This window comes from Callorhinchus milii, unplaced genomic scaffold (genome assembly GCF_018977255.1).
Source record: "Callorhinchus milii isolate IMCB2004 unplaced genomic scaffold, IMCB_Cmil_1.0 Scaffold4, whole genome shotgun sequence".
NCBI lineage: Eukaryota > Metazoa > Chordata > Chondrichthyes > Chimaeriformes > Callorhinchidae > Callorhinchus > Callorhinchus milii.
Genome location: NW_024704745.1, coordinates 31,070,488 through 31,083,640, shown reverse-complemented (window position 1 = coordinate 31,083,640; position 13,153 = coordinate 31,070,488). Strand labels below are relative to the sequence as shown.

At 39.7% G+C, this 13,153-nt stretch overlaps 1 protein-coding gene across 8 annotated transcripts in view; it reads left to right on the top strand.

The window, feature by feature from the left end:
• Positions 1-13,153, top strand: part of LOC103176881 (protocadherin-9) — a 397,017-nt gene that overhangs the window by 85,701 nt on the left and 298,163 nt on the right. Inside the window, exon 6 of one of the 8 annotated variants that reach the window (XM_042333966.1) lies at positions 7,014-7,026. The exons of the other annotated variants lie outside the window; for them this stretch is intronic. Coding sequence (XP_042189900.1) covers positions 7,014-7,026 — 13 coding nt within the window. The remainder of the gene's footprint in view (positions 1-7,013; positions 7,027-13,153) is intronic. 8 annotated transcript variants of the gene reach the window in all.

The following is a 13,153-nucleotide window of genomic DNA, read 5'->3' as shown; positions in this document are numbered from 1 at the left end:
TTACACTTGATTCCATAATGATGCTGTTGCCTGCCAGAATGTTGACCTCCATCCTTAGGGAATTCAAAATTGCTTGCTTATTTAGGGTAAGAAAAGGTTAAATGGCATTCTGCAGAACATTTCTGATTTTGAATGCTGTGGGTGGAATTAATAACACGCATTTGCCCTTTGAGTTACCAATGTATTAGCACAGAATAACATCCCTCAGCATACTTGTGTAGTTTGTGAAACAAAGGGACACATTAAGTGTTGTGGTACCATGGCCAGAAAGCACTCAATCCCTGCATCTGGATGATTTGTGCTTTAAATGGTAAAATGGAAGCATAGATACAGTATGAAGTTAGATGCCTACTTGGGCCTTTGTGATGTGGTCTAAGTAACACATTCGGCCTTTGATTTTCCCCCCAACTGTGCATTGATGCATTCAGCAATGAGTTGCATTACCCAGAGGACTATCAGAAAATGCACTGTTATGGTTTTGCCCAGCTTTAGTGGGCACAATTGAATTGAAACTCCACCTGTATCCAGCAATTGGCCAATTCGTAAATAGACTTAGTTTTGAAGTTGGTTTTCTATGCTGTTTTAGAACTGCAGAGAAACAAATTTGTTAAATACTGGACACGATAACCCTACATAAATAGAACAAATCTAGATCCAGGGTGAATTTCTCCTCAATCATGCCTCAAAGGCCTTGGCAGTAATTCTAGTTTGTTGTATTTTACACATCATTGCCTTGACTGCAACTTGCCACGGGATGACCCGTTACCCATTGAACTTGTTCAACTTCTTAATCATTCTGACATGTCTTGTGAGTGTGAGCCCAGATTAATCAATTTCAGACAGACATTCAATGATTTTTTAATCTTGGCACCATTCTAGTTAAAACTCACAGGCAGCAACACTCACTGTCAAATTGCTGTTGCTTCTTTTCTTTTTTTAAAAAAAATGACACGTTTATGTACTGCTTTAACCATCTGCTGTATTTTCATTGAGATGTAACATAAGGAATTGGTAGAAAGGTGTAGGGTTGCACGGGATGAGGAGATTATCTCTCAACCAGTTAAAGTGTGATCCGAGCTTGCTATCACTCTGGGGACTGATGTTAAATATTTTGTCTTTGCATTCAATATATATGCTGTCCATTGAGGTAAATTTGAGCCCTATACCCCATATCATGTCGTTTACAAGCTTATCCTGGCATGATGTGAACATATTACTCATGCTACCAGCTGGTTTCAAAAATTCTAAATTAATGGCAAAAAATAGAACCTTAAATATCCTAGAAGCTGAAAACTTTCTCTTTTCAAATAGTGCCATAGGATCTTTAGTGCCCACCTGAGCAGGCAGACGGGATCTTGGTTTAATGTCTCGGCCAAAAAAAATATCTGAGTAGTGGCCAGTGCCTTGCTAACTGGCAGTGGAAAGGCTTGATCCCCAAGCTGAAAGTCCAGTGTCATAGATCCAAGTCCATCAAGGGTTTCCATTTAGGAATGTATTAGGTTGGGGAAGCAATGTTAAATTAGATATGATAAATATCTGATATGATAAAACCCATAGAGTGTTAGCACACTTTCCACTTTCCTATTTGTATCCAACCCGATTGATGGGATATAAATCCCATATCGATGCTGGTTGTAGAGTGGGTAATCAAATGGGCTAGTTCATCCAAACCAAACTTATGACCTTCTAAAGCTCTTGTGTGATATTTGCTTGGTCATTTTGGTTTCACCCCTCCCCCCCACTCTTGACCTTTTTTTCTTCCCATAGCTTTCAAAATATCTGCAGATAATTAGTGATTGCTTTGGTTATGCAAAGTATTATGTTTAAAAAAAAGCCTGCTATAAAGTGCCCCAGGAATGCACTCTGTAATTTAATGTGGCTAACTGAGGTTCGCTCATGTTCACTGCTTTCTACCAATGACTAAGAAACAAAGTGTCAATAATAATAGAGGTTCAAATCACCACCTGAGCTGAATCTTCTAAAATCCTTAATAAAATAATCAGATTTTTTTGTTTTAACAAAGTGATTTTTTGAAAAAACAATTTTAATGGAGGTATTTGTGGCATCCCCTTGCTGTATCCATGCTAGATGAAATGTACAGGAAGATGTTTTTGTTTTCAACAGATTCAGTGATTCCAGCTGAAATGTAGCATGGATGGAACTGCAGATTATTTTATGTGTGATGCCTAATTAAGTACAGGATCTGTTTACATTTTGTGTCACGGATGCCAGAACTCAATGGAGCTAGAAAATATCTTGATTATTTCTCGCTTGCTATAACAAATCAGTCATTTTAATGGTTCAGTTATTATTTGTGCATATTCAGTATGTATGATATCTAACATTACAGTATTATCATCAAATAGCAGAGGCTTGCAGGTCCTCTAGCAAACTGCAGCCAGCAGAGGCTGTTTTGAGAGATATACAGACTGGAACTTGGCAAATGGCATGTAGTTTAAACCTGAACAAACAGCTTTCATATAGAAATGTATAAAACAGCAGTGGGCAACTGTAAATTGAAGTTATGTGCCTGTTACTGTTATTGGGACATGTTTTTATGCAACCCTCCGATCGTGTAATCTCCTTATCGCATTTTTCATATCTTGTGGACAAATAACAGGAAAACAAAGTTGAAACGGGCCCACGTTTCACACAGTAAGCTAGTGCACCTTAAAATGACCATGTTTGTCTCTGATGTTGATAGAATTGTAATATTAATTGCTTGGTTCAGGTGGGGTAAAAACCGAGAACATGATGAAGAGGCGTGGGATAGAAGTTATACTCTGCTTGAGCGCTGACCATAACTCACTTGCCATTTTGTCACTTGTGAGTAATCCGCTCAGCCCACTTGTGCTATTAGTTGCCCTCCATGTGATTTTTACAGGAGTTAGTACACATTGCCTATTGCTCGTGTTCCCAACCAAGCACTTATTTCAATCACCGAGCAGAGAAGCGAATTACTTTCCTGGGATGTTTCATTAGTCTAATTGTGACTGCTCATTGCAGGTTAATCAGCCATAGGTTGTGTTCTTTGGGCAATTGCTTGGCACATTTCAAAATGCTGTTCAGTCATTCAATGCCCTCTGGATTTTGCTTGTTGTCCCAAGCAAAGCAATATAATAAATAATAACAGAATAAATCAACATTACAGTGTAAAAGAAGACAATTCAGACCACTGCATCTGCACCAGCTCTCAAATATCTTTACATTTGATACTTTCTTATCGGGAGGACTTCTCAAAGTACTTTACAGGATATACCCTAAAATGTAATGACTGTATTTTAAGGGCAAATGTAGCGGTTTGCAAATGACAATATCCCACAAACGGCCATGAAGTGAATGACCATGTTATTTGGAGGATTGTTTGCCAAGAAACCTGAGAAACTCCCTTCTGATTTTGAACTGTGCCTTTGGATCTTTAAAGTCACCTAAACATGCAGATGGGACCTCAGTTTAATGTCTCATCTAAAAGAAGAGACGGTTTTGGAAAGTTGGAAGTTGTTAGGTATAACTGATTGTTAGGTTTCTGTTACTGAGAGAGCTGCTGGTCTTGGACAAAATACACGAGTTACATTCCCGGCGCAGACTGCTTCATAGCTCTCTATCGCAACCAAAAATTTGAAATGTGTGAAGGATTGGGAGTGCTAATAAGATGCACATTTGATGTCTCCAGCAGTAAATGGTGAACAGTGAGAAAAGAGACTCCCTAAGAAACAATCGGGACAAAATTAGCACTTAAAAGTAATCATTACTTTACTGGCACAAGCTGCAATCTAGAAAGCATGTTCAGCAGACTTTTGACTGCTTGCATTTTTATCACTCCACTGCAAGAACATCTCGCACAAATTGAATTTCAATAGATATTCACGCCAATACTTGCTTCTGGCAACCATGCATTGAAATCTGGCTCAGTGTTCTACAAACTAAAACATGACCTATTTCTGGTTGAATCTTCTTTTTAATCTGGTAGAGTGTAACATGAAAATATGTGAGATACAGAGGCCCCAAATCTCTCATGGTCATAACCTCAAGAACACTGTCTTAAAACAACAACAGCTACTTGCATTTGTATAGCGCCCTTCTCTCGAAGTGCTTGAGATCCAACATTCAACCAAATTTAAGATCCAACAGTATTATAACACTCCTTAAGGGGGAAGAGGGAAATAAGCAGAGTCTCCGTGGAGCTCCACTGGCTTCAAAGCAATCTGCCTGGCAGTGAAATGTCAGAAATGAGACAGTCCTTTGTGGCAGTCTCAGTTGTCCAGTTGCTAAATCAGCCGGGTTCTCCAGGGCACAGCTGATCAGAGCTCAGCCAGTCCGGTTCATTGGCAGGATTCGTAGGGCAGACCAGTCACTGGTGGCAGGGATTGTTCCCACTCAACTCTGCAAGCCAAAGCCCTAATGAAGAGGGTGGTCCTAGATGGATAAGCAGCGGGAAAGCTTGACAGACAGTGCTTTCAATGGCTAGCTATGTGTTTTTAGCGGGTTAAACTGCAGTAGTATGCCAACACCACTCTGGGGTACACAAGCCTTGGATCTTGCCAGCCTGTGCCTAATATTGCTGCACAGGCTGCAATAGTGCTAAATACATTTTTTACATCAGTCTTTACCAAGCAGGAGATGGTTAACCGACCTGATCTGGAAAGAAAATTCAAGGACGTCGCAGAACAAAGTTGCGATACTATTCATTACCAGCTTGGTGCCAAACAGTTGTGCAAACTTAAGGTAAATAAATCTCAGGGTCCAGATAAATTGCATCCGAGCATCCGAGGAAGCTGCAGAAACGCTGGCACAACTCTTTCAAAAATCACTGAAGACTGGAGAGGTCCTGCTAGACTGGAAGAAAGGCAGATGTTACTCTTATTTTTAAGAAAGGTAACAAAAGTGACCCAGGAAACTACAGACCAGTAAGTTTGATGTTTGTTAAGGATAAAATCATGGAGCATCTGGATAGTAATAAAATCATAAATGATAGCCAATATGGGTTTATGAAGGGGAGGTCTTGCTAATCTAATTTACTGGTTTTCTTTGACAGTGTGACAAGGGAGCTTGATAAGGGTTAGGCTGTGGAAAATGAAAATGACCTGGGGGTCCTGATTGACAATAAATTGAAGCTCTCCCAACAATGCTCTGTGGCAGTGAGTAGAGCAAACCAGATGTTGATGTATCAAAACATCAATAGCAAGCTGAAATAGTGGGGTAATTCTGCCACTGTATAAATCATTGGTGAGACCATACTTAGAGTACTGTGTACAGTTCTGGTCGCTGCAGTATAAAAAGGATTTTGAAGAAATCGAGAAGATACAGAGGAGAGTAACCAAATGCTTGAAGGAATGGAGGGACTGGATTATGAGGAGCAACTAAATAAATTGAGCATGTTCACGCTGGAAAAGAGGAGATTGAGAGGTGACATGATTGCTGTCTTTAAGATTCTAAAGGGGCAAGACAATATAGATCATGACAGGCTGTTTCAACTTGTCCAGAATAGTAAAACCAGAGGACATGGCCTGCGATTGAAGGGGGGTAAATTCAGAATGAATCTACACAAACACTATTGCATTAATGGAATAGTGAACTTGTGGAACAGGCTCCCTATGGAGATGGTTGAAGCAGGAAGTGTTGATTCTTTCAAACACAGATTAGATAGTTTTCTTCTAGGACATAATATTATGGGATACAGTACATAGGTATTCGGATATATGTGCATGCGACCGCCAGGAAGGTGGAAGGCGAACTAGATGAACCTTGGTCTTTTTACATCTAGCATTTCTTATATTCTTAGGTTGTTAGTACTCACTGGAGTTAGGTAAGTAGGATGCATGCCTCCAGGGAAAGATTGTGGATTTCATTCTATGTGTAGATGGGATACATGGAACTTGAGTCTGATTTGGCTACTCTTAAGCATGGTGATAGGTTTCCACATGTTTCAGATACCTGACAGAATTTTGGAACATTGTTAATTTGGAAGGGAGTTTTTCTCGGCTCTCGCTTTCTTTATAAAATTGGCTTGAAAGGTTAGACTGAATTTAGATATTTTCCAAAGTCGAAATCTTAAATTATAAGATATTGGCCTTAAGCCTAAGAATAAAAAATGTTAGGTTTTTATATCTATATTTAACTATCTACTTGGATGGACATACAGATAATGTATGGAATAATAATATAACCTACAAGTCACCTGAAAGGGAGATTCTTTGTTTTGCTCTAACAGTCAGATGATTGATAACTTACATATCCCCATGTTAAACATTTTCAAGTTGCATTAGATTTTATTGCAATGAGTGAGCCTTTGAGGCATTTGCATGTATCCTGGAGACATTTGATAAATGAACAATAATATCCGCAAAACAACTCTTCTACCAATGACTGAATGAGGCATTTAACCTACATATACTGTACTAGGAGAAACTGGAAGAAAATGACAATTAAGATTGTTTCTTGTCTGCAGGATAGACAAGAAATCCCCTCAGTGCATCATCTCAACATCGACAATAACTTGCACTTATATAGGACTTTTTAATGTAGAATGCTTGTTCTGTGTTTAGCAACAACAACTACTTGCATTTCTGTAGCACCCTTCATCTGGGTTAGCATCTCAGAACACGTATTAATTATTAATATTAATTATCAATTATTAGTAGTAATTATGATGAGGAGTAGTGAGAAGGGAGGAATTAGAATGTTGGCCAAAAGCCTCAATGAAAAGTCATATTTTTTGGACTGGATTTGAAGGCAGCAAAAAAGGAAGCAAAGCAAATATATTTTGGAAGAGTTCCACAGGACAGTGCTGTGGTTCAAGGCTTGGCCACCATTGGTGTGATGGTTTGTATGTGGAATTAGAAATACAATTTAAAGGTCAGATCCACTTGGTGCCATAGAGCCTGTCAACAATGGGGGTGTGGAGCTTGGTGTTGGGGAGAATAAAATTGTGATGGCTTAGAAAAGTTGTAGTTGGTGAGGTTCGTGAGAATTCTTTCCTCAGGTTACAAATGTATGAATACAAATTTCAACAGTAAAGAGGGTGAGGTAAGGGGGTAAGTTATGTTGATGAACAGTTGCAGCCTTAAGAATGGACCAGATGTGGGGCTTGAAGGACAGCTGAGGGTTGAGCAGATTTCCACTGGCTAAGGGAACAAGGAAGTTGATAGAGTTGGATCAAGAGGTGATTATATGCTTGCAAGAACAAAACAAAATGGCTTTTAGCTTCAACATTTAGCCATAGGAAGTTGAAGCTTATCAATCACTATATAACTAGTATTAATTATAAACCATGATTATCGTTTCCTTGCTGTCCACTTTGCGAAAGGGCTTTAATTTCTGACAATTTGTTCTCATTCAATATTAACAATGAAGCCTTTACCAGCTCATGCAATCTGCTTGTTTGTTTGGAATAAAACCTGCTGTTTTCAAATAGTTCTCTCCAGATGGATTTGCATTTCCCTTTGTTCATATTCCAAAAGAGAACAATCCAGCAGGAAAATCAATTGATGTAAACGATAACATTAATTTCATACTAGTCCTGTCATAATTATCCCTTTTGTCTTTCTGCATAAGAATATCAACCAGTTTAAAAGTTAGGAGTTGTCCTTACCACTAGGGATAAGTTCTTTTTTTCTCTGTTTCATCTGTTCTATGGTTCTATCTGTTCTATGTGAGCACTTGCCTCGCAAGCAAGAGAACCTGGGTTCAATTTTCCTTACTCCACACACCTCTGTTTACCTAGTAGTAAGTAGGAACCCAGTTGTTAGTCAATTGGCAGATCTCTTTTCTTGGTATAATTCCTTTTAAATGAATAAATATTAACAATTTGGTCACTTAATCCACAACTGTTTGTGGGACTCTACGGTGCAATTGTTGCAGTGTTTCGCCCCAAAAACATATAGTCAATTCACTTTGCAGTATATTCTATGAAACGCTTTGAGATGCCTAGAAGACGTAATTAGGCGCTATATCAAGTGCAAGGATTATTATTATTATGGTTTGATATCCAATTCCTATCCTTCTCCTTGTATCGAAGGTAAGTTGTCTCTTTGGGCTGGGTTAGTGACAGTCCTAAGAATAGAACATAGGAATTGAGTTGATCCTCTGTTGTGGTCTTTAGCCTAAAGCCTGAACCAAAGAGGCCTACAGGGCACTGATCATGTTGGACCGGCTTCGCTCTTACCAACCTCAACATAAATTATCTCTTAGATAAGAGGATGCATCCCTCTGGGGAAAGAATGTACACTTTGAACCAGTTTAGACAATGTACACTCTGAACTGGAAAAACATACGTATATGAAGCTCTCAGCAGTTTGGTGAAGAGAAGTTTAAGCACGGTAATAGGTTTTCATATATATCTGATATCTATCTGACCAAAAAAAAGAAAATGTGTTCTAAGTCATTGAGTAATTGGTTCCCAAACTGAGGTCCATGGACCCTTGGGGGGTGGCAGGGGAGGATAAGATAATTTGGTCGAGCCACAGGTTCAGGAGACATACTGGGTGTGGCAGGGGATGCAAAGGCTATGGAAACTTAGTTAGACCACGGTTGAGAAAGGTCACATTCCAAGGACTGCTCTGCAGCGCTGTCAATGAATGAGGTGAGTTGGACAGGTCCAGATCAGATCTGATTCATAAATTATCTGAAGGATGGCAACAAGTCCAAGCAGATAATGCAAATGGCCAAGCCAAGCTGTTGTGGGGTCATGGTTTGAGTACAAGATATTTCAGGGCAACCTTTTGTCATGCTCAACTTTTTACAATTGAGGGAGGAGCGGGGAAACTCAACTATTATGAGGAAGGGAGAAATTTCACATCTACTGGGACAAGAATAGCATGTTTGACCATGTGCTAGTGTGACCAGTAATTATCACACCACATTTTCACCTGATGTTTTCATTTTGCAAACTTTTAATGGCATAATATTTCTACTTTCAAGATTGTGGTCCAGTTGTTTATAAACTCAGAGCAACACATCGGCAATATTTTGAGGATGGAACAGAATATAACTCTTTGGCTCTCTCAACAAATGTTCTTACGTGGAACGCATGAAGCAGAATAACCCCAATCATATTGTTAAATAAAATGTGGTTGTTTTTTGGAAGCTGTAGCAGCCAATGTTTCTGTATGGAATTCAAAGTGCATCATGTCAGTGAATGGAGTAATTTTATTGATTGATTATTATGCAATAATTTACATTATTAAAATGAGTTTCATTTTCTTTCCACTTTTTACCAACTGATCTGGTTTCTCACTTTTCCCCCGACATCCATCTTCTGGCACAAACCTCTTTCTCTGAAATGTGTTTCATACATCAACTGTCAAAACTATAGCACGGCTAATCTCAAACCTGCTATCCAATGCACTGATACTTTTCAAATAAGTGGCACAAATTCAAACCCTACAAGGAACAGAACTGTTCAGCTTTGACAGCATGTTTATGAGCTGGCAGGAAAGAGGTCCAAATGGTGTATATTGATGCACAAGAGTAAGAAAATAATAAAAATAATAATCCTTGCATTTGATATAGCACCTTATCACGTCTTCGAGACATCTCTAGTGCTTCACATAATATAATGTAAAAGTGAATTGACTATATTTTGTGGACGAAACAGGGCAGCCAATTGTGCACAGCAGTGTCCCATAAACAGTTGTGAATTGAAGTGACAATTTTTTTTTTTTTTTGAAGGAATCATTACCCCCAGAAAAGCAATTCGCCAATCGACTAACAACCGGGTTCCTACTTACTTCTGACTTCTGACGGGTTCTAACAAAGGATCATGGACCCGAAACGTTTAATTATTTTCCTTTCTACATAAATGCTGTCTGACCTGCTGAGTGTTCCCAGCGACTTCTGTTTTTGTTCCTACTTACTGCTGGGTAAAAAGAGGTGTCTTGAGTAAGGAAACTTGCCTAACATTTTGCCCTGCCGGGAATCGAACCCAGGTCTCTCACTTGTAACTTTATTTTTGCAGGGTGTGGGGGTTATTCACCCTGTTGTTTTAAAATGGAGATACTGTCATTTATTTTATTCTTCTGAAGAATGCATTAAATTCAGATGTCCCTGAATTGCAGTGGCTTCCAGTGCTAACATTCCTTCTAGGACAGTGGGACAATGGATATAAACTCAGATTTCCAATGTAAGGTCCCTCTGGCTGTGAGGATGAGAACTGAATTCCAAAACACTCACATTTTCTTTGCCCTCATCCATGAGAGAGAGGCTGTTAACTCAGGCGTTGCAATAACAAGATTTCTGTATCCTCCACTTACCCACATGAATTGAGCTGCTAACTCAATTATTTCCAAAGCAAAGCAGCTTGTGTTCTCCTTTAGCCCACCAGAGAGTGAGCTGTTAACTCAGTGATTTGCAATGCCAGTACGCTGGCATCCCACAGGTAGAATACTCTGCTTCATGAGGTGCTGAATGTAGCAGCTCAGTCTCAAGTGATGACGAAACTCAGCCCATTCGTGTCTGATAAATTGGAGTATCAGTTAGTGTTGGGATTTGAAACTTGGACTACAGGCGATGTGAATTGAACTCGCTCAACTTTATCTTTTCAACTGCATTTCACTTCATAATGCAAGTTGAAAGTTGTTTTCTAGCAATCAGTATTCCTCTTCTTTATTATTAGCTGGTGGTCTTGATGCCACTTTATTAACTTTCCAATTGCTTTTTTCCATTAGGATTTGGGTCTCTTGCTCCATTTAAATGTCATCTGCATGAGTTGATGTGAATCTAAAATTAAATAGTCTCACTGGTTACTCTGTGGAGCAGAGTCTGTTTATTTTTCTGGAACTACCTTGGAATAAGCTATCTGCTCCAGAGTCGAAGGTTGATTTGAATTTTAAATGATTTTTGTTTTAGATCAGTTATTACATATGCAGTTACTGGTACAGTGGTTGCAATTAGCTTGGAGGATGTACAGTATCCTTTCTGTACTCTTGACTGCAGATTACACGCGCCTGGCAGGCCCTGGAAATCATTTACTGTGCTGTAATAGCTTCTGTGGGATTTCTTCAATTACTGCTCCCAGTGACATTCTAACTGATTTTATTCACTAGAATTATTATACCACAGTAGAGCAAACCAGATTATCGCTCTAAACTTCACTGTGGCACAAAAATGAACCCTGCTTGCCGGCAGCCAGCCAAGGTACCATAAATATGGGTTTCAGGATCCATTCAGATTTCTCTGTGTTTAAATTTGCTTCCAGCGGTGGGATAGAAAATATTATTTTATTAATGTGTTTGATAAATGATCAGCCCAGCTAATGACAGGCTAATGATTAAGGACACCTGCAACATTTTGGAGGATGATTCAAAAATTGTGCAACTAAGAACTTCCTATTGTCCCATGAACACCTGGTACTAATGCAAGGAGTGCTGTAGTGTTGGGTATCTGTGGATAGTGGGTGTAGAACTGGGTCAGTAAGTCTTTTCTGTGCATTAAACGTAGGAGATGGCACTGCTGCTGATCCTCACACTTTTAATTCATACAGAGAGCCATAGCTCTTCCAGAAAAGGGAATCTTATTACAACACCTGATTTGTGGTGTCAAAACACGAACTCTGCATTAAACATGAGCCTAATTATTGAAGCATACCATATTGCCCTTTCTGATTTTGGTAGATAATGTGCATATTCTAGTGGAAAGCGTGGAGAATTTTATTTTAGGATAGATCTGAAGCATATGCTGTGCTGCAAGAGAAGAAACCAAAAATCTCTGAAAATTGACTGAAGGATTCCTGAAGAAAAAAGAATCTTTGGAATTGCTGAAAATGAAATGAAGATGAGGTGTTCTTAGAACAGATATTGGACATGGCTTGAGGAACATCTCATCTTCATTTAATGCAGCAATTCATATGAGGTGCTAACATGGCTAGCACTTCTTATTAAACACACAGCTAATTCATCTGCATTCCTGCTGTCAAGCTTTCTTAGCTTTAAACCTGATCAACGCCAGAGACTGGCAGATCTGCTGATGGAAAATACGAAATAGTGCGATGTCAGATTTGAACTCTGCCTCTAGATTATATAATGCTGTCTCTGTGGTTATCTATAGCGTTAAGTCACTACTAATGCTTTTTAAAAAACACTATTCACAATTTTTAAAGGTATTCTGAGCTCTTTGTTTTTAAAGGAATATTACAGGGAAAGGTATTTTTAAAGGAACATTAAAGGGAGACATGTTTAATGTCTTGACTTATCTATCACAAAAAAGTCACAATGGATGAGATGTGAAACTCGAGTCCTGCCTGCCTGTTTAGGTGGATGTTAAAGATCCCATGGCATAGGGGGAAGATGACCGAAGAGGCAGTCAATGAGGAAGGTCTTGAAGGATGTGAGGGAAGTAGTGAGGCGAAGGGATGGAATTCCAGAGATTGGGGGCAGGTAGACTGAAAGCCAGACCGCCAATTGGAACTTGAAGCAACAATAACAACTTGCATTATTTAGCATCCTTCACACAGGGTAGCGTACTGGAGCGCTTGACAGGGGCGGAGTCTGACAACGAGCCAGGAAGAGAGGGAGGGGAGAGGTGACCGTAAGCACGATAAAAAAGAGAGGTCTTTAGACGGGATTTGAAGGTGGAGAGGGAGGGGCCAAGGCAGAGGAGGGAAAGAGTTCCAGAGTTTCAGGGCATAGTGGCTGAAGGCACAGCCAACGATGGTGGAATGGAGAGGACGAGGGACAAACAGGAGGCAGGAGCCAGCCATGTGGAGGCAGCGGGCGGTGGAGTGGGGGTAAGCAGGTCAGATAGGTAGAAAGGTCCGAGGGCAGGAAGGGATTTGAAAATCAGTGAGAGGATCTTGAAATTGATCCGTTCGGTACTTGGGAGCCAGTGGAGCCTGGCAAGAACTGGTGTTTGCTGAGCAGAGGGAGGGAAGGAGTGGGTGGTTTGGTAGGGTTTCAGATTGCAGAGGTAGGGTGGGCTGAAATATTGGAGGGATTTAAAAATGAGGAAGCAGATCCTGAACTCAAAATATACGGAATCACACATTTTACAGTATATTCTGTGAAGTGCTTTGAGACATGTTGACTATTTGATAAGGCACGATATCAAGTATTATTATTTTACTAGAAATGACTTTCTCTTGTCCTGTAATTTCCAGCTCTCTCAGTGAGTTCTGGAAGTGATTCTGACTGGCTAAACTGCCTTACCCCTCTGAGCCCAT